General features: G+C 42.6%; 1 protein-coding gene across 1 annotated transcript; it reads left to right on the plus strand.

The window, feature by feature from the left end:
• The first annotated feature begins 2319 nt into the window (after window positions 1-2319).
• Window positions 2320-13618, plus strand: TSPAN9 (tetraspanin 9). Its single transcript, XM_010162963.2, has 7 exons — window positions 2320-2364; window positions 8009-8200; window positions 9646-9720; window positions 11414-11515; window positions 12057-12188; window positions 12310-12393; window positions 13217-13618. Exons 1-7 carry the CDS (start codon window positions 2320-2322, stop codon window positions 13286-13288), a joined length of 702 nt encoding a protein of 233 aa, XP_010161265.2. The 3' UTR covers window positions 13289-13618.
• The last annotated feature ends 5610 nt before the right edge of the window (window positions 13619-19228 follow it).

Here is a 19228-nt window from a genome sequence, read left to right on the forward strand (position 1 = left end):
TGAAGTCTTTGAATCACGTTTCCAGCTTCTAAAGAAAATGATGTCCATCTTTATGTCTAATAGAAGTTTTCTTTAAAAATTCCTGCATGGTAGGAAAGAACAGCCTTTCAAACTGTTTTCCAAGATGTACTGCTTCTTGATTCCATAGGAAAACTGTGAGCTCATTAAGATACCATAAATGAAGGAGAGGGTAAAATGAAAAAAAGAAAAAAAAACAAAAACAAAAAACCAAGGACAGAGTGAGAAGACTGTGCTGCTTCATAGGGACCATTCTCTTCCTCATCTCCTCTGCACACTGACTGGCCTGAGAGTCAGTTGGAGAAATGGTGGAAAATCTCTCTGTCTTGATAAGAAGAGCTAAGACAGGTAATTTTTATCTTGTGCAACTTGCCAAAGAGAGGGAAAATATTACCGGCAGCTTTTCCAACATGTTGCTGATGCAAACAGAAGGAAACATTTTAAGAGTCACCTGGACACTGAAAAACCTTTCTGTGCTAGGAGCTGGTGGTGCATTCTACTTGTCCACATGGCTTCTTCATGCTTGTCCTTTTGGTATAGGTCTTACTGTATAAATAGAGGCCTGTCAAAGCCTAATTCTGAGTGTCTTTTCATCACTGCAGTTGTCCTGAAATGGGTTCCCACCATTGACACCTATTTTCGTAGTCATGCTCTTGCTAATTCCTTGTAACAAACCTCCCGTGCTTTTGGTCATTTTCATGGGGGCCATATTTAAGCTGTTCCATGGTATTTTTCTTGGTATCATCTTTGCAGCAAGCAAGAGCTCCTGTTTTAATACGGCGCAGAGGAAGGTGGAGAGTTCTTCTTCTCTGTAATGGGGACACAGATGGCCCAGAGCATGTTATTCAAAGTGGAGGTACAAACTGAGATGCTTGTTTCTTCTTTTTGTCTCTGGTGGTTGTCTCTCAGTATTTGGTTTCTTTAAGTCTCTATCCTATTCCAAGACTGTTAAGAGCTCCCCTGGTGCTTAACCATCAGTAGAAAGTCTGATGTTAGGAATAAATCTTCCCTCCACTCTTTCTCCCTCACACACCTAGTTGTGCAGCTTTTCCATCATACATTGTGTGTGCACAGGATGGAATGATGACAGAAGTCAACAAGAGGATGGCTTCATCCCTTTTCCTCTTGACAGTGCCCTCCTTATCATATTCCTGTTTTCTAATGCTGTTCAATGACTTATTTCAAGGGTAGGTCTATCAATATTATGCTATTAATATATCTTACCAGAATGGCATCTCCTACCCCTTCTTGACCCTAACTTGTTTGTTGCTCAGTAGTTTTGCTGGATTCTGCATGCATTATCTTACTCTGAGAAGCATGAAATGTCATTATTTATGTATATGCTAACAAACTACAAATGCTGTTGCCAACAAATAAAATTATCTAGCCCTTACTGACAACGGTGGCCACAATACTTGATTCTTCTAATTGCCTATGGCATCACTGATCAATTTACTTCTCAGTTATGTGAAAGAAAATATACTATATAATGCTTGCTAGTGTTCCCCTTGTTCCTGTTACTGGAAAAGATGAAAGATGCAGGCTGTTTGGTTTTCATTTTGACCTCTGGAGTTGTGAATGTTTCATTCACATCCTGTCTAATAATTCCTCCCAGGCTAGATAACGCTGTGCACAATCTCCTTCTGTACAATATGTCAGTCTTGGCATACCTCTAGTCAGCTACATTGTCCTTCCCTAGGTCTTGTAAACTCTTACTGTATCTTCTTTAGGTTGAGGCAACTAAATCTGGATCTGATGCTCAATTTTCAAACTTTGTATTGTTGTATTAGTTTACTCAATGCTCAAAAATACAGAATAAAATAAAAGAGCCCCTTTCCCACTCTGATGGTAGCACTTGTCAGGGATACACTTGCTTTTGGATTTCTGTCTCTCTGGGTTTATCTGGAGTTCTAATTTCTCTTGAAGCAGATGTGGAGACTGAGAGGAGATCTCATGGTGGTCTAGAACTTCCTCCCAAGGGGAAGAGGAGGGGCAGGCACTGATCTCTTCTCTCTGGCCACCAACGAATGCCAGGAGCAGAGGAAATGGCAGGAAGATGTGGCAGGGGAGGGTGAGGTTGGCCATGAGGAAAAGGTTCTTGAGGCAGAGGGTGGTGGAGCACTGGAACAGGCTCCCCAGGGAGGTGCTCATGGCACCAAGCCTGACAAGATTCCAGAAGCATTTGGCCACCATGTGCCCTCAGGGACATGGTCTGAATGTTGGGCTTGTCCTGTGCAGAGACAGGAGTTGGACTCCATGGTCCTTGTGGGTCCCTTTCAACTCACAATGTCCTATGATTCTATGAGACTGTTTTTAATGTTTGCTAGAATGTTGTATGTTTTCTGGGCACAGTGTTGACGACAGATAGATGTTGAGGTACTGAAGAGAATTTGGGCTTTGGTCGTGAAATAGCAAGGTGAAGAAGAAACTGTGAGGAAAGTTGGTGTTCCTTTTATTCGCTTTCAAACTCAAAATATGTGTGCCATAGCTTTACTAAATTACCCTATAAGTAAGAGTGTGTGTGTCTCTGTATGTGAATGACTTTATTATAGTGTTCTGCAGTTACCTTCGTGACATCAACACTAGGGGAAGGAGAAATTTGATAGTTGCCTGGAGGACGATAATTTCTAATCATGAGAAGGAAATGAGCCAACATTTTTTGAGAATTAAAATCCAGTGAAATTTATTACGCTGTTGAACCATTTCCTTGGGTAAGGAATCTCAGTGCCATTGTTCTCATGCAATTAAATAGCAAGCAGCATATATTATTTAATGATATGGTGAAAAAGAAATTAATAAGATGAGTTGATCTGTTTTTGATGCTATCACCTTCTAGGATTCAGTTGCACCAAACAGAAAGAGGTTGAGCCTGTGAAAATAAATAGCTGTGAGAGCATTTTTACAGTGGTCACATTGTATAAAAAATGAGATTGGTAGAGAATAAAGTGTCAGGGAAAGCAATTTTATTGCTATAATTCTAGCTAGCTTTGGTTGGTACGTTCGCATGCAATGAAGTCCCAAGTCAGTGGAATTATTTGGGATTTTTTTAAGCAGCATGAGTGAAATGAGCATTTGGCCTGAGACCTAAGGTGAAAAGCTTAAATTTTAGCATCAACAGTAGTGGTGCTTGGTAGAATGACAGAGATAAAAACAGAGAAGAAAGCACAAAAATTGAGGAGCTCTGGAGAGAAGAAAAATAAAATTTGGCTTAAACTGTTAATACTGTTTGGTATGGGATGCCATCTTGTGGAAGTTTTTAAGATGTCCTGTCTTTTATCAAATCTCTTGTAAGTCTTCCTGACTATTTACTCTCATTGTACATGATCCTGCCTGCATAGGCCAGCCTTGGTCTTTAATAGCCCCTCAATCACCTGATTTTTTATGTAATCTGCACTTACAGTGTAATTTAGGGATGGAGAAATCTTACTTTGGGAGTTAAAAAGTCTGTGAAAAGGAGAACTTGCCTTAGTTTGGGCCTGGGAATCAGCCACAGTGAGAGGGTGATCTGTGCAGATGCTGCAGTATAATTGCAGTGCTGCCCTCATGGGTGTTGTCGCTCTGAAGGAAACAGAAATCACCTTGTGCACTTTGGCGTGTTAACCCAATCACTACAGCAGTTGGAAAGGAGTTATTCCATGGTTGTCTTCAGTGGGATGTTAGAATTGGAGGAAGAAAGAGCAGATGCGGACATGTCTGCTGCCTCAGCTCACATACCACTTCATATTGTAAAAGACTCTTCTCCCAATGTGTTCATTTTTTTTTTTTCTTGTAGTGGTTGGAAAAGACCTTTAAGATCATCAAGTCCAACCATAAACCCAACACTACCAATGCTACCTCTAAGCACTATGTCCCTAAGCAACTCATCTGCCCATCTTTTAAATACCCCACCACCTCCCTGGGCAGCCTGTTCCAATGCCTGAGAACCCTTTCAGGAAATAAATTCTTCCTCAGATCCAATCTCAACTGCCCTTGGTGCAACTTGAGGCCATTTCCTCTGGTCCTGTCACTGGGTCCGTGGTTGAACAGACCCACCCCCACCTCTCTCCACCCTCCTTTCAGGGAGTTGCAGAGAGCCAGAAGGTCTCCCCTCAGCTTCCTTTTCTCCAGGCTCAACAACCCCAGTTCCCTCAGCCACAAGGGAACTCAGCACACTTGTGCTCCAGACCCTTCCCCAGCTCTGCTGCCCTTCTCTGGACATGCTCCAGCACCTCCATGTCCTTCTTGGAGTCAGGGGCCCAAAACTGAACCCAGCACTCGAGCTGCGGCCTCACCAGTGCCCAGCACAGGGGGAAGAGAACTTCCCTGATCCTACTGGCCACAGTATTTTTGGTGTCTGTCATTCATGTTGTATCTTCATAGTGGTTGGCCTAGGCACAGCAGAGGTGTGTTGCTAATCCATGAGACCTTTGTTGCAAATGTTTCACATCAAGTGTCGAATGCTTCTTCCCTGCTAGAGGCATTGTGGAAAGGTGAAGGTGCAGTAGGTGACCGTTCTTCTGCCAAAAAGCAAAGTTTTTGCTCATGAGTTTACTAAAATTCTATGGTGGCTACCACAAGTAAGTGAAGAAATGATCTCTCCTGTATGGAAGTGTATATAGAGGGTCTCCTGAACTGAGACCCTCTTAGAGGGACAGAGGCAATCTGTCCATTTTTCTGCTCTCCATCTTTGTTTCTACTTCTGCTCTTGGTCCTTTTCTGTCTTCATGTCCATCCCATGGTGCACCAGTGGGCCTATCACTTTCCTGATTTCCTACACTTGAAGGTAGCTCTCCCTTCCTTCATCTAAGCAATTATCTGCTTCTAACTTTGTCCAAATAAAAATAAATATGAGCCTTCTGGAGTAATTTCTTAGCCACTTTTCTCTTCTAGACCAAATCTCTGTCAAGGACCATGCTGGATTTTTTTCAAACAGTGAAGAGATGCTGGTAAGGGCTTCTTTCTTCTGCCTCTTTTGCTACTATCCTCATAATTGGAGTTGGAGACTGAGGTGCAACTCTTCATGGGCTGATCTTTCTGTTAATTACATATGCTCCTTTTTATCCTTCACCTTCCCTTCCTCTGTAAGTCTTTTGCCCTGATCTTGCTCTTACCACTACCTTGTTAATCTGCAGTGATCTGTTGCTTTTGGCCTGATGATTCTGGAATTCACTGCCATCTTTCAAAACACTTGAGCTAGGGCTGTGATTTCTGAGCCTAACAGAGTATGAAAGTCCAAGGAGCACATTTAGGAATAACCTTTAAAGTCTGAATTCAGCTTCTGAAGAAAAGTTACACTGAAAAATTTCAGTCTTCGGTAGAAACTTCTTTGGAAACATTTACAGTCTCATCCATGGAGTGTCATGAAGTCACTGATGGAAGTATCATCAGCTATTGGCAACGTACAGCCCTGGCAGCTTCAAAATGGCATTTAAAACCTTAAATGAGTGTTGTGTGGTGAGAGCTGCTTCTAACCTTCTGAACCATCAAGCTTTCAGCCTGAGCAACTGCCCACAGTTCTCATCTAATGGTGGAAGCAGCTAAGCCACAGAGTGGATTCCTGAGAGACCTTGATCCACCGAAACTGCAGCAATTCCAGGGCACAGTAGATGAAATTCAATGCAGGAGCAATAGGATGACTGATTCCATGAACTGCAGACAGTTTAGACCTCTGGTAATGCACCTGGGTCCTGCAGCAGGATGTGATCAGGAGACTTCTGTTTTGCATCCGCTGCCCAGTTCTCTGCTACTCCAAATTCACACTGACCTTGCTGACATACCGTGAAAGGCAATGGGAAATCCCTTCAAGACTATTAATTGGAGAGGATGGATTTGAGGGAAGAGATGAAAGTCCTGTAGCTCTTTCCTGCCCCATGCATGTGTCTATGTTGGGTACCAGTCTCTTCATGGGGATAGCACCTGTTTGAATTTTTCCTGCTACACACACTTATGTTGCAGCTGCATCCAGCTCTGTTAGAGGAAACAGATATTGTGACATTTATCCAGACCTAGTGATGCAAAGCTCTCCAACTCACTCTCTGGAGTTACTGTGTGTTGAGTTTTGGAAGCAGAAGTGCTTCCCAGCCTCCTTAGAAGAATGCTGGAAATTTCCTGTGTTACCCAGTGCATGTGCTTGTGGGCTTTAGACAGTTGTGGGGTTTTGCTAAGCTAATGCTTAGGTGCAAGGAGGCTTGGAAATAACCACCAATGCAGTATAATTCATCTCCATCTCTTACTCTCTTTCTCTGCCTACACAACTCTGTATTTTTACTCTTTGCATGATGTTAGCTCTTACAGACTTCAGACATTGGGAGATGCTTCACTCTGCCTCTCATGGGAATGCCTGCGAGCAGATATCTTGCATCAGGCCAACTCCTGGTCACAATTCTTCACCAAACTGGTGAATCTTCTTCAATGCAAAGCAGTTTCAAAAGCTTGAAGTAAACTAGGAAGGGGGCTCAGAGAGGACAGAAGGGTCACAGGGGAAGTAAAATAAAATAATCATATATATGATTATGAAAACATAAGCCTGACTCATAGATAAGATTACATGAATGCAAGAAGATACTATTCTAGTTTTTCTTTCATGTTCTGTGAAGCAACAAAACCCAAAGGAACCAGTTGTCCACTGAACTATCTCCCCCTTTGGGGACAGAAGTGGGGATATTTACCCAAAAAGTTAGGTCTGTAGTTTTTCATCATGCCAGATCAGCGGGCAGGACTGAACCCTGTTTTAGTGGCAGTACTGGTCTCTGACCCTGAGATTCCAATTTGAGTAAAAGTTGTAAGTTTATGCAAGCAGGATCGGGTGGGCTGGGTGTGGCAAACCTGCTAGGTGGCAAGAACTTTTGTTCCTCATGTTCCTCATTGTTGACCAGTGAGTACTAGCAGCTTTGGGATATCACTGTGAGTAATGATTAGGTGCTGTTTAGTCTTTCTTGTGCATTGGTACAAGTAAATTGAAGCAAAATACTCTGAATTGAGTGGGAAGAGTACTCTGATCCCCCTCTCAGTGAACGTGATGTGAATTTCACCTCTGACCTTGGCAAAGGCCAGATTTGGCAGGAAACTGTAGTCGTACTGTGTAGTAGCTCACAGATTTAGTGAAAGAGCAACTCTTACTTCTAATTTCACTGGACAGTGATCACAGATCAGATGGGAAGTTGTATAACAGCCACTTTGAGCAAGTTCTAAAAGATGGCCATGTTTTAAGCCTCCTGTAGTGCAACACTTGGCCATTGTTCTGAAGACCTGCCCTGTGGCTAAGGGCAGGAAACCTTATTTCCTTAACCAAACATGGTATTGTTAAGAGTGAGAAGCAAAGTGAAGTTAATTTTATGTTTTATTAGCAGCTTTGCATTTCTTTCAGGTTCTGTCACTGACAGAGAGTACCAGAAGTTGAACGTCCTTTAGATAATGAACCTAGAAATCTGATTTTTGTGACATTGAACATTGGTAAACAAAAGTAAAGCTTTGAGAACTCATACTAAAACCTAACCTGGCTACTGGCACTGGGCATTTTATGACAAATATTTATTGAAATGACACTATTGATTGTAATTCTTTCCAGGATCTCCTTGCCTGCCCTATGATGAAGAAATAGAAGGCTGGATACACTGAGATGTTGTAGATGACTGCAGAAAAAAGTGCAATGGAATATTCTTTCAAATAATGTTGGGGGGGGGGGATTTATCTTCCTACAGAAAAATTGCATTGGGTTGTGCTTTTGGGAGATCAATGGATAACCCTGGTTTCATGTGTTGAGTCTTTAAAAAGAGAATTCTACCATCCAGGGGATTTTGAATAGATTTACAAGTATAGGTGACATGACCAAATCTAGACAAGAATATTTAGTTTCACTTTTTGTTTCAGCACCAAGAAAGTGAGAGCATTACTGCAGAACAAATACCTGAGAATTTGCTTGAGAAATTCTTTCCTCTCAGACTCTGGGCAAAGGAGCCAGTGCCATTTATATTAATGGTGAAACCTTTTTTTTTTGTTTATCTCTTTGCAGTTATGTGGCTGTGGGCTGCTGGGTGTGGGCATCTGGCTGTCGGTGTCGCAAGGAAACTTTGCCACATTTTCTCCCAGCTTTCCATCGCTTTCAGCTGCCAACCTAGTCATTGCCATTGGCACAGTCATCATGGTGACCGGCTTTCTGGGCTGCCTAGGTGCTATCAAGGAAAACAAGTGCCTCCTGTTGAGTGTAAGACATCAATACTTCTTTTCACTAAGATCAGTGACTGTTGTTTTGTTATTATTTTCTTTAAAAGACCAGTGCAAAATAGTATTTTGGATCACTGGAACATTGCCCTTGGCTTTCAGTCTTCTGTATGTTTGCAGTATGACATCCCAAAGCTGGGTTACAGTCATATCATTGCTGTATGAGCAAATGTATCCTTGTTACTGTGTGCCCTAATTTATTAGACAGCAAAACAAGTTACTATCAGTTACCTCTGAATGGTTAAACATGACCTGTAGCGTCAACCTGGATAGCCGTTCTGGAAATGTCTGTTAGAAGAACTGACTGAAACATCTTAAGCACAGCTGCTTTTCAATGCCACTCAAAGCCGCTCATGGCTATTTTCTACTTTGCCCTTATCTATGTCCTTTGTCAGAGGTTGGTGGAAACCATCTGACCCAAAGTTAAGAAGTCAAAGTCTCTGCCAGGCCTTCCCAATTAAAAAAATAAAATAAAATAATCTGATCCTTGGCAGTCTTCCACCAGCAGTGAAACACAGAGGTTAGGAACCCCTCTCAGAAAACACAATGTGGGTCACTCCTCTTGTGTAAACTCAGGAAGCTTCATCATGCTTCTCCCCACCCCAAGGAGAGAGGTATTGTGGCAGCAGGTGAGAGGCTTTCAAAGCAGATGGCTTCCAGTTCAGTCACAGGTGCTGTGACATTAAGGAGCATGTGAGTTTTCCTTGAGTAATGTTGGGGAACAGCTGGGCAGCATTCCTTAGACCACTTCAGAGAATTAAACTGGAGGACAAATGTGCATCTGTGTTTTGCTATCTGCTGCTTGTTTTTGTATGTTCTGCAGCTAGGAAAGCCAACAGAATAGTCATGAGGCCTATGCCATTCAACCACACGACTAGTAGGGATGAAAAGTAGTGAGAAATTACTAGAGCTCACACTTGGTATGCCCCTGGAGAGAGACTTCAGCTACAGAGACTTGGGAGTAGAAGTAATGAGTACTATACTGACGATTCCAACAGGCAGCCAGCTGTGGTTAAAGCCCACCTGCTAGGGAATTACTCCTGAGGAACATCACATTGATCTTTGTGGTAATGGGTTTAGCATCTGTTCTGTAGTCTGTATGAAGGAAAGAGACTACCAGGGCTGCGTGCTGTGACAGCAGTCAAAAAAAAGCAAGACAAAAGCATTGCTAAAACCTGCAAACTTAGGCAAAACCTAAGATTAATCGAATGCTAGACAGTGAGCTTCCTCATGGACGGTGAAACCTATTGCTTTAGTGGCAATATAGGATCCACGTGCCTGAATAGTTTGAAATCAAATTTGCATGTTTTTGGCAGTAGAGGAAAGGTTTCGAGGATGAGATCTATAGTCTTCAGATTTTCTAGCAGCCCTAGGTTTGCTCTCTAGTTGGCGTGTGTGTATACACTGTCTGTTTTTCCTTTGTTCTAGTTTTTCATCGTTTTGCTGATAATTCTCCTGGCAGAGCTGATACTACTCATTTTGTTCTTTGTTTATATGGACAAGGTAAGCAAATATTATAGATTAATTATCTGTACTAGCATGTGAACCAGATTCAGTTTGCTTTTGTTTGATGGAGGTATGTGGGTTCTCCTTGCTCTTCACTTTGGTGAAGGTTTAACCTTGAGATCTTGGCTATTTTCTCTAAGCTGCTTCTGCAGGGGGAGTAGGAAGTGATGAGAAGGGCAAACAGGAGAGGAGAACCCACTGAGCTTTACAGTTTCCTCCCTGAAATAAAACTGTGGTCCAGGGCCTCCCTTTTAGTCTTCTCCTAAAAGCTAAGATAGCCTTCAACGCAGCTGTTTGATGTCTCTGCAAGAAGCTGACCATCTAGTGGACCTGGCTTGTGGGAGGTCCTACTTAAGACCTGGTTAGCTTCTTAGGGACAACCCTTGAACACGATTAGAGGAGAGAGGCCTGGGATATTCACAGGTTATTCCAGATGCCAGCAGCTGTCTCACTTGACTGGGCAGTCCCAGAGAGTTTGACAAAGGTGCAGAGCAGATCAATAAAGCCCATCTGTAGGAATCTGCTATCTAGTAAGAGACTAAGTGAAGTAGGCACACCTGGCTGGCCTGTCAGATAGGTAAGACTGGAAAAATCCTTGGGGGACTGGAGAATTCTGCTAAAAACATGACAGAGCCTTACAGTGTGAACGTGTCTGGACTGATTTTAATACTGAGCTCCTACCAGATTTGTATCTCTTCTCAGGTTATAATTATGATGCCTGCCACTTTCAGGGAGTTGGGGTGAACTTCTGATTTTGAATGGGCTGTCAAAAAGGGATGAAACAGATCTCATAATATGGCTGACCTTTAAGCCAGGACCCATAGGTTAATCCTCACTGCTGTCAGAGCCAAGGTACATTCCTACCTGCATCCAGGACTCCAGGCTCAGACTAAAATTTATACAAGAAAAGGGACGTGTCACATCTCCCATTTACATTCCAACTTTCTCACCTAAAGAAGAGCACATTTGAAAATCATAAATCCTACAAGCCTGTCCCCTCAAGGAGAACAATAATAATGACAGAATCACAGAATCATAGGGGTTGGAAGGGACCTCTGGAGATCATCTAGTCCAATCCCCCCACCAAAGCAGGTTCACCTAGAGCAGGTTGCACAGTAAAGTGTCCAGGTGGGTTTGAACATCTCCAGAGATGGAGACTCCACACCCTCTCTGGGCAGCCTGTCCCAGGGCTCTGGCACCCTCACAGGAAAGAAGTTTTTCCTTAATGCCCTTTTTCAATTGGTTTTGTATTGGCCATTTGTTGTAGCCTGCCTGAACCTGTGCAAGGGATAAGGGTGTTAAGGTTGGGAGACTGGGACTCAGGTTTTATGACATTAGCAAATTAAAGTAGGGCATAGGTTATAGGCAGGAGAGGCTGCCGTGGGGTATTGCCGACTACTGTCTCTGACAAAGTTAAAGTTAGCTCAGTAGAGGGGAAGCTGTTTAGTCTTCTGTCTCACGAGAATGAACCCAATATTTTGCGATCTGAGGGAGAGACTAGGCCTTGGCAGGTGCTGAAAGGTCCCACTGGCTTGTGAGAGTCTTGAGGCTCTGATGGAGCTTTTCTACCCATGTTGAGTTTGTGGTGAGAGAAGGTAAGAGAGATAGATTCTATATGTAAGTCTGTACCATTTGGTGCTTTCCTCCAAACAGCAGTGCATTGACTTTCTGTATTTTTTACATGATGCAGGTCAGTGAGAGTGCAAAGAAGGATTTGAAGGAAGGTATGAAGCTGTACAATTCCGAAAATAATGTTGGACTGAAAAATGCATGGAATATCATTCAAGCAGAGGTAACATATTTTCTTGACAGAAAAAAAACCCAAAACAATTTGGCTATCAAGGCTGCTGCAGTCTGTTAACTGTGACATCCACACCAAGTTTAAAAGCTGGCTAATGCAGGCTATGATTTCTGATTTTGCACTCTTAAACATCCAGGGAGTACTGTGAAACCTAGGATCAAAGTCTGCTCTGCAAGGTGAAAGATACTTACCTCTCACTGAGATTCTCTGTGACCATCGCAGGCACAGAGATGATCTGAACCAGAGGAGAAGCAGCCAAACCTGCACAGGTAGAACTGCAGCTTTGGCAGCTACGCTTTTGCCATTCAGCAGCTCTGAGCACATTACCTTATGTTTTGGTGTTTGGGCTCATGTCTCTGTGACAAGAAGACTATCATAACCTTGGGCATGGGATCATTTAAAAATACAAAAGTGTTGTGGCAGCCCTTTTGAAAATATACAGTGGTTTAGCGGAAGTAAAAGTTTGTGGTGGTGCATGATTCACGAATGGTGCTAGGTAAGTTAATTTATTAATCCTTTACTTTTGCCATAGATGAAATGCTGTGGTGTGAATGACTTTACGGATTGGTACCCAGTGCTGGGAGAAAACATCGTCCCAGACCGATGTTGTACGGAAAACTCCCAAGACTGTGGAAGGAACTCCACCGAATTAGTGTGGAAAACGGTAAGGCTTGCTTTGCCCAGGTCAGGGCTTAGGGAGGAGTGGAAAGGAAGAAAACACAGGGAATGCACGTGAAATAAAATGTGACCTTAGGATTTCAATTTTTCATCTTTCATCATTTCAGGGATGTTATGAGAGAGTTATGACCTGGTTCGATGAGAATAAGCATGTCCTTGGTTCAATTGGGATGTGCATCCTCATAATGCAGGTAATACTGGTATGATGTTTGTCAACATGGCTTTGATTTGCTGCCAGCATTCTTGATTCTGCTCTGTGAGAACTGGTGCTCAACTGCTTTGAGCTTGATCATGATTTCAAAAATGTCAGATTTGTTTTATGAGTTCATTTAAGGTCATCAGAAAGGCAGCAGGTCAACAGTCAGTCCCACAAAGGCATGGTACAGTGGGGTTTTGCTTACCTGTGTTTTGACTTCAGAGCACCACTTTGGAGTTCCCACGTTTAGCCATTTGTTACGCTGTCCTTTAGGGAACTGTTTTTTAAATTTTGGAAGCAAGTTGTCCAAATTACCAAAATGAGTCAAATCATGGCCACTGAACTGAGTAGGTTAAAGTGTTTTAAAAAAGAAATGCAGAAGTATCATCATAATCTAGAAAGGTTTTGGGTTGCCTGTATCACTGCTGTGCTTTTGGGTGAGAATACCTGAATCTGATGTTTTCAGTCACAGTTACCTGGCTGAACAAGCATAAGTTGCTGGGTAAAAAGGAAGAGTGACTCATATGTATTGATTCTGAAAAATTGTTGCATATATGAAAAAGAGCCCTGAGAGCTTTTGGCTCCATCTGTGCTCTGACAGACACATGTCCGGACATCATTGTGTGCCTGAACAACATACATCCAAGTTTACTGATCAATGTTGACGCTTGACAAATAGTGTCAAGTCAATAGTGTAGTGTCACCAATCAATAGTGTAGAGTGACTTGTAAAACTACAGCTGGACCATGAACACAGGTCAGCAGTGCAGTTTTGGCAGCCTCCTTGTACTGAAGCCCTTCTTGTTTGTTTTCCTTTAGATTCTTGGCATGGCCTTCTCCATGACACTCTTCCAGCAGATTCACAGGACTGGCAAAAAATATGATGCCTAAAGCTTCTGGAACATTATCACATCAACCCTTCTGTCTCATCAGAAAAATGAACAAAAGGAACGACCGCAAAAAGTATCAAGCCTAGCCCTGCTGAGGGAATCCGTCCCGTTGACCGATCTACTTTGTCGTTACTTGTCCAGTTATTATCACAACTTGTTATTTGACTCATTTTTTTTGTCTGTTTCACATTTTCCATTTATTTGCCAAAGAGGGGGGAACCCCCCCCAAACAAATGGATTTTCTACACTAAATCACAGATCTGCTCTAAGAATGTTTCTTAACTTAAGAAAATGTTTTGTTCTACTAATCCATGCTATATGTGCAAAAATTCTGTGTGTTCAACTTCAAGGGAGAATTCTTCAAAGTCTTCCATTAAGTTTTCAGCCCTCATGTCCAATTTACTGGAAGACTCGGAAAAGCCACTGTAACTGAGAGTCCTAGGAACTGGAGCTGCTTTGCAGCTTCTTGTACCTTAAGGTGTATACTTTTTTATTATGATAATGATGATGATTATTATTATGAGGAATATAGCTTAGAATTTAGTTGCCTGACTTACAACTTCTTACTGGTTTTGGTTTTACACATTTATTATACATTAATTTGGGAACCACTGTGCGATCTCCTGAGGACATGTTTTTCAAAATTGACAGTTGGTGCAGGCAAATTAAAGACATAACTTTTCTGAAGTCCACGGGGAGGCATCATCTACCTTTATCAGGGCCTTGTTGCCCTTACTGGAACCAAGGTGGTTTCTTTCAAATCAGAGGTTCTTTCCTCAGATGGAATGCAATGCCTTCCCATTGGACCAGGTGGTGAGCTTCCTACTCCTGTGAGGCAATGTTACAATGCCTTTACTTGCCCAAAGCAGTGTCTGCCTGCTTTGATGCCATGCTACTTTGAAAGCTAAAAGTACTGACTAAGAAACGTGCTGCTCGGTGGCACAGAGAGAGATTGCAGTGTGACCTACTGTCCAGTTGGCAGCAGATTTCACAGACTGTTGTCTGTTTCAAAAAGTTTGCCCAAGGCATGTCATGCTGCTGGATATAAGGGAAGGGGATGGCAATTTGACAGCAACATTGTCATGCCATGTCCTTCACTGAGGAGTTTCCTCAGGTAGATGACTGCTGTCTCCCTGAGCTGGAAATAGTGGTTTGATTAAAGGTGATCGGATGATGCAGGAAAGGGGCAATTTCCAAAACAGCACTCAGAGACAGTATGTGTTGTCACACCTTCAGTACAGAATTGGTTCTTGCTGACGGACTGTCAAGTCCATCCAGTGGGGTAGTTCAGAGGTCACTGCAATGCATATTTTTACCAACATTCCTGATAGAAAACTTGAACATATATTTCTCTAGTTTGAATTCTACTTCATTGCAAGTAGCTCCCATTTATCTTTTGTTCCAGGTTTTTGCTGTTTTGTGAAGGAAGAAGAAAAGGCTCAGGCATTGGAGGATGTTCTGATTTAACTCCAGTCGGGGCTCGACTCAGCTCTAAAAGAAACACTACTTTTTGTATTAGCAGTGACATTCAGAGGTTACCCCATCCAATGTCACTCACTGTCATCTATTGAGGTAGGGTTTACTGTGATATTAGGCTGAGTTTCAGAAACTGCTGAGGATGAAGATTTTGTGCCTTTTCAGAGCCATGCCATGTCAAACTACTCCTCTTAGTGTCCAGTCTGAGTATTGATACTTTAAATTCTTAAAAGATATAATTTTCGTTGTATCATTCAGCCTGTCTTTTCCTTGTGAGCTGAAATAGTTGTCAAGCCATTTCATATCTGTGAGTTTTTAGTCCCCTGTTTATCTTCCTAGTAGGTCCTGCATGCATCTGTACATCTGGCAGCAATAGTGTTTTGTGTGGCCTATGTGTCACTTTTTTGAGTTCTCATTAAATCAATGTGACAGGAAGGAGTGTGAATGTGTGGGAGATAGAGATGGATTTGGGTGTTGCAGTGAAGAAGGAGGTTACTATTCTTAGAGCGTGGTCCTTGCCCATATGAGCACAATGCCCAAAGTTTCACAGGGCTCTTGTTTCCCACTGAAGCAGACAATGCCATATGGGTTCAGCAATTTCACTTGGTTTGCCTTTGAAAGAGTCACGGAAGAAGCAGAGGGAAAGCACAGAAATTGAATCCAGTTTTACTTCCATTTCTAACAAAAATCGGGACCAGGAGCATCTGAGCCCCACTGGAGATGGATGTTCCATGTTGAAGAAGGGGCTCTGATGCCCATTGTACTTGCTGCTACATGTAAGACTGTATCCAAAGTTGCTAAGATGCGTTCCCATTTTTGCAAGAAAAGGCAGAACGATTTTCATCTCATGGCTCCACTGCATTCTCCCTTTGGGCAAAGGTGCTTCACTTTCTCTAGCTTCCTCTGGCATTCAAAAAATCAGGGTGCAGGGCTGAGCAGAAGCATCATCTCTGTCCTTTTTGGTCGCACAGTGGTACCTGCAGCATCTTCAATTTTAATCTGCAGTCAGTTTTTGTACAAAAAAATGGTAAATATTAGTGAAAGTAATAAGGAAATAAAATGTTTATGAGTAACTCAGAGATGAAATGTGTAGTTGCAAACTCAGCTACTTTGCCTTCCATCCAAACTTATTTTTCTAGAATGCTTCATTCCATTTCATGATCTAGCAGCATAGATCCTGAAATCTTTTTTTAATGACTACTTTTGGCATTTTAAGCACAATATTAAGTAAGATAGTTACACGAGCTTCATGTATTCATCTCTGTGAAGCCACCTACAGGAAGGGAGTCAAAAGCAGGGCTGATTTGTGTCTCTAGCTGACTCTCTGATGTGGGAGGTGATGAAAGACATCCTGAAAGGAGCAGAAATGTAATGCCATTTTCCAGGAAGCAAAAAACAGCCCTGGGAAGTGATAGGCTGAATCAGTCAGTTTGTCAGAGAAGGCACTAACTGTCCTGTAAACTGGTCAAAGGGAGCTTTGGCTCATGTATGTATGCACTTTTTTTGCTTATGCTGGTGGGTGGCTGTCTGTGTGTTTTCCCCCAAATGTCACTCTGATTATTTAACTATAAGTTTTTAGCATGTTTTTAAATAAAAACTGATACCGAGTAAAAGTATCTTTAATATACACAAATATTGTTTTGTATAAATGCATACCTCTCTGTATCTCTGATTCATGAAAGCACATCACAAGTGTGTGAAAGTGCTGTTTATCTGAGTGTTCCTTCAGATTGTAGCATACCTGCTCTCTCACTGTGCTTCACGCTTGGAAGCTGCAGCAGAACTTAAGCAGAGATGTAAGAGGAGAACTGCTTGAAGAACCTCTACTTGAAAACTGTTGAAGTGAATTCTGTTACCTCCTGGTGGTACCAAGGCTGTTAGTTATAGGAATCCCAGGTGGAGGGCACTCAAAAGAAGTGCCCATAGCTAAGTAGCATGTGAGATGATAAAAATAATGGCATAAAAGTCTCCAAGATGACAGCAGATGCTCTGTATATGTCATGCATTGAGTTCCTGGACTATGGTCACATTAGGCCAACTCTCCTATCCTGTGTCCACCCCATTATTTGTATGCATGAAATCCAAACTCGCACAAAAGAACGGTGCAAGCAGAGGGCAGCCAAACTGATCCTCATGGTCTTTCTTGGGCAATGTATTGGTCAGGCTTAGAAAAGGCAAGGAGGAAAAGGGGGTTTTCCCAGCAGATGGTTCTTGAGAGCAGCATGGCAGAGGGCACACATAATTCTGATGTAACTTCTTTCCATAGAGTTGAGCAGCTTCATCCTGTAGCTGGCATGGGGAAACCTGGAGATGTTTGCCTATGGGTTAGCCATATGTTGTGCATAGTAGATAGTAGACACTACAAAACAAAATGCCATTCCCACCAGGTGATGTTTGCACCAGTGTTTCTTCTATGCAATACCTACTTTCGCCTTTATATAAAAGATTTTTACTGGGATGATATAAAAATAAAGGATTTTTTAAAAGGTGCCTCTTTGAGCTCATTTCTCTCCTCACCCCAACTACCACCAAAACCAAAAGGGGACAAAAAAAATTCCAAAGGTGACTCACAGAGACCTATTCCAACTCCACTGCAGTTGAAGTTCAGAGCTCTTGAAGCTGGTGCATCTCTGAAAAGATCCCCCCCTCCTCCATTCTCTCTCATCCTCCTTCAAAACAATACTCTGATAAAACAGAAATAGGTGTGAAAGATCCCCAAAGAACAGCAAATTGATTTTGAGAGCCTGGTAATACAGGAAAGAATTTGCAAGTGTCCCAGAGAATACAAAATAGTTGAAGAGAGGACAAAATAATAGAGAGCTTGAAAGACATCCAGAGGACACTGAGAAGTCTCAGAGAAACCATGAAAATCGATTAAACAGTGAGATAAAGATCACAGAAAAGCCCTCCAAATGTCAGGAAAGTAGAAGATGGTCTGAAAGATCCCCAGACAAAACAGTGGAGCCAAGCAGAAGCCAACAAAGCAACAGAGGGTCTGAAAGAGATTAGGAGAGCATAAAGTAGCCTCAAGGAAGGGAAGAAAGCCTGTAAGTGCCCAAGGAAATAAAATATAGCAGTGTCAAAGAGGCCAGGAAAGAAATAGACAAGGCAAAGGATCCCCCAGAGAATACCAAAGAGGCTCAGCAATAACAAGAAAGTATCAGAGATATTAAAAGGAGCTCCAGAGTATCCAGTTGTACCAAAAGTGGCCTCAGAGAAGACCAAAAAAAAAAGGGGGGGCAGAAAGCTTGAAAGTGCTGCAAAGAGTAGCATCAAAGAAGGGAAAATGAGTCAAAATATGTAAAAAGACTCAGAGAGCACAGAATAGCCTCAAAGAGGCAAAGAAATAAGTCGAAAGCCTGAAAGAACCATGGTGAACACACCAGAGACCTTGACAATAACAAGGAAGTAGCAGAGATTCTGAAAGAGCTCTAGGACAATATACCTGCAGCTGCTAAGAAAGGAGAGAGGCTAAAAGAGGAACAGAGAATAGCCTTGGAGATGGGAAGAAACAAGCAGGGAGGCTGGAAAAAGTCCCAGGAGAAAGAAGAGTATCTGCTGAGATGCCACAAACCTTGAAGAGAGACCCAGAAAACCCAGTTTAACTTCAGAAAAGTGAGGGGAAAAAAATCAGCAGAAGGACTGAAAGTGCTCCAAAGTCACCTCAGTGAGAGGAACAGACTGAAAGCCAGCTAGAGCAGCTTTGGAGATGCTAGCAAAGAGGTGGAGAGGCTGAGAGAGTCCAAGAGAACAGAGGAGCCTTGCAGAGCCTGACCGATGAGAATAGAGCTGGGAAGAAACTCAGAGAAGACTGGGAAATCTCAGAGAAGGTAAGAAAATAGAATAAAGCCTGCAAATGTGAAGGATAACTAATACTAGCCTCAGAAACGTGGAAAAAAGTAGTCAAGAGTGCCCAGAGTGCCCCACACGACTCTGAAACTGGAAATGAATGCAGCTGGCTCCTACACCAAAACAGCCAGGCATGAAAGCTGGTGCTGGATCTTTTCTCCACCTAGAGCTGCATTCATAGCCCCATCCAACTTGGGCCTCAGTACCTTTCCTGGATTGACAGGAGCATTTCTGTTCACTTGATGCTGAATGCCCATAGTTCGAGACAGGTTGAGAGCAGAGCAGAAGGAGTCTGTGGCACGGCATGACCGAGGGGAAGGGAAAAGGAGAGCAGAAGGAGTCTGTGGCACGGCATGACCATGTCTCTTGACCTGCAGTCTTTTAAAAAAAGGCATTAAACTGTATTGGTCCCAGTATCAATCTGCAGTAAACACAAATATAAACTCACTGCCAGTTAGTTTCAACAGCTGATCACAGCCCTTGAAGCCCAGCAGTCCAGCCAGTTATTCATCCACCTTCTCTTCCACTCACCCAAACGATACCTCAACTGTTTGGCTACAAGGGATGGTGGTTGCACTGGGCTGGCACTGGGCTGGCAGCCAAACACAGCTGTTTG

Source organism: Antrostomus carolinensis, unplaced genomic scaffold (assembly GCF_000700745.2).
Source record: "Antrostomus carolinensis isolate BGI_N321 unplaced genomic scaffold, ASM70074v2 scaffold1232, whole genome shotgun sequence".
Classification (NCBI taxonomy): domain Eukaryota; kingdom Metazoa; phylum Chordata; class Aves; order Caprimulgiformes; family Caprimulgidae; genus Antrostomus; species Antrostomus carolinensis.

What these genes read in the sequence shown, in the direction of transcription:
- TSPAN9 (XM_010162963.2), top strand. Translation starts at nt 2,320, where the DNA reads ATGAGACTGTTTTTAATGTTTGCTAGAATGTTGTATGTTTTCTGG. An exon ending in GGAATATCATTCAAGCAGAG is followed by an intron (nt 11,516 to 12,056) that starts GTAACATATTTT and finishes CTTTTGCCATAG; the next exon opens with ATGAAATGCTGTGGTGTGAA. An exon ending in TGTGCATCCTCATAATGCAG is followed by an intron (nt 12,394 to 13,216) that starts GTAATACTGGTA and finishes GTTTTCCTTTAG; the next exon opens with ATTCTTGGCATGGCCTTCTC.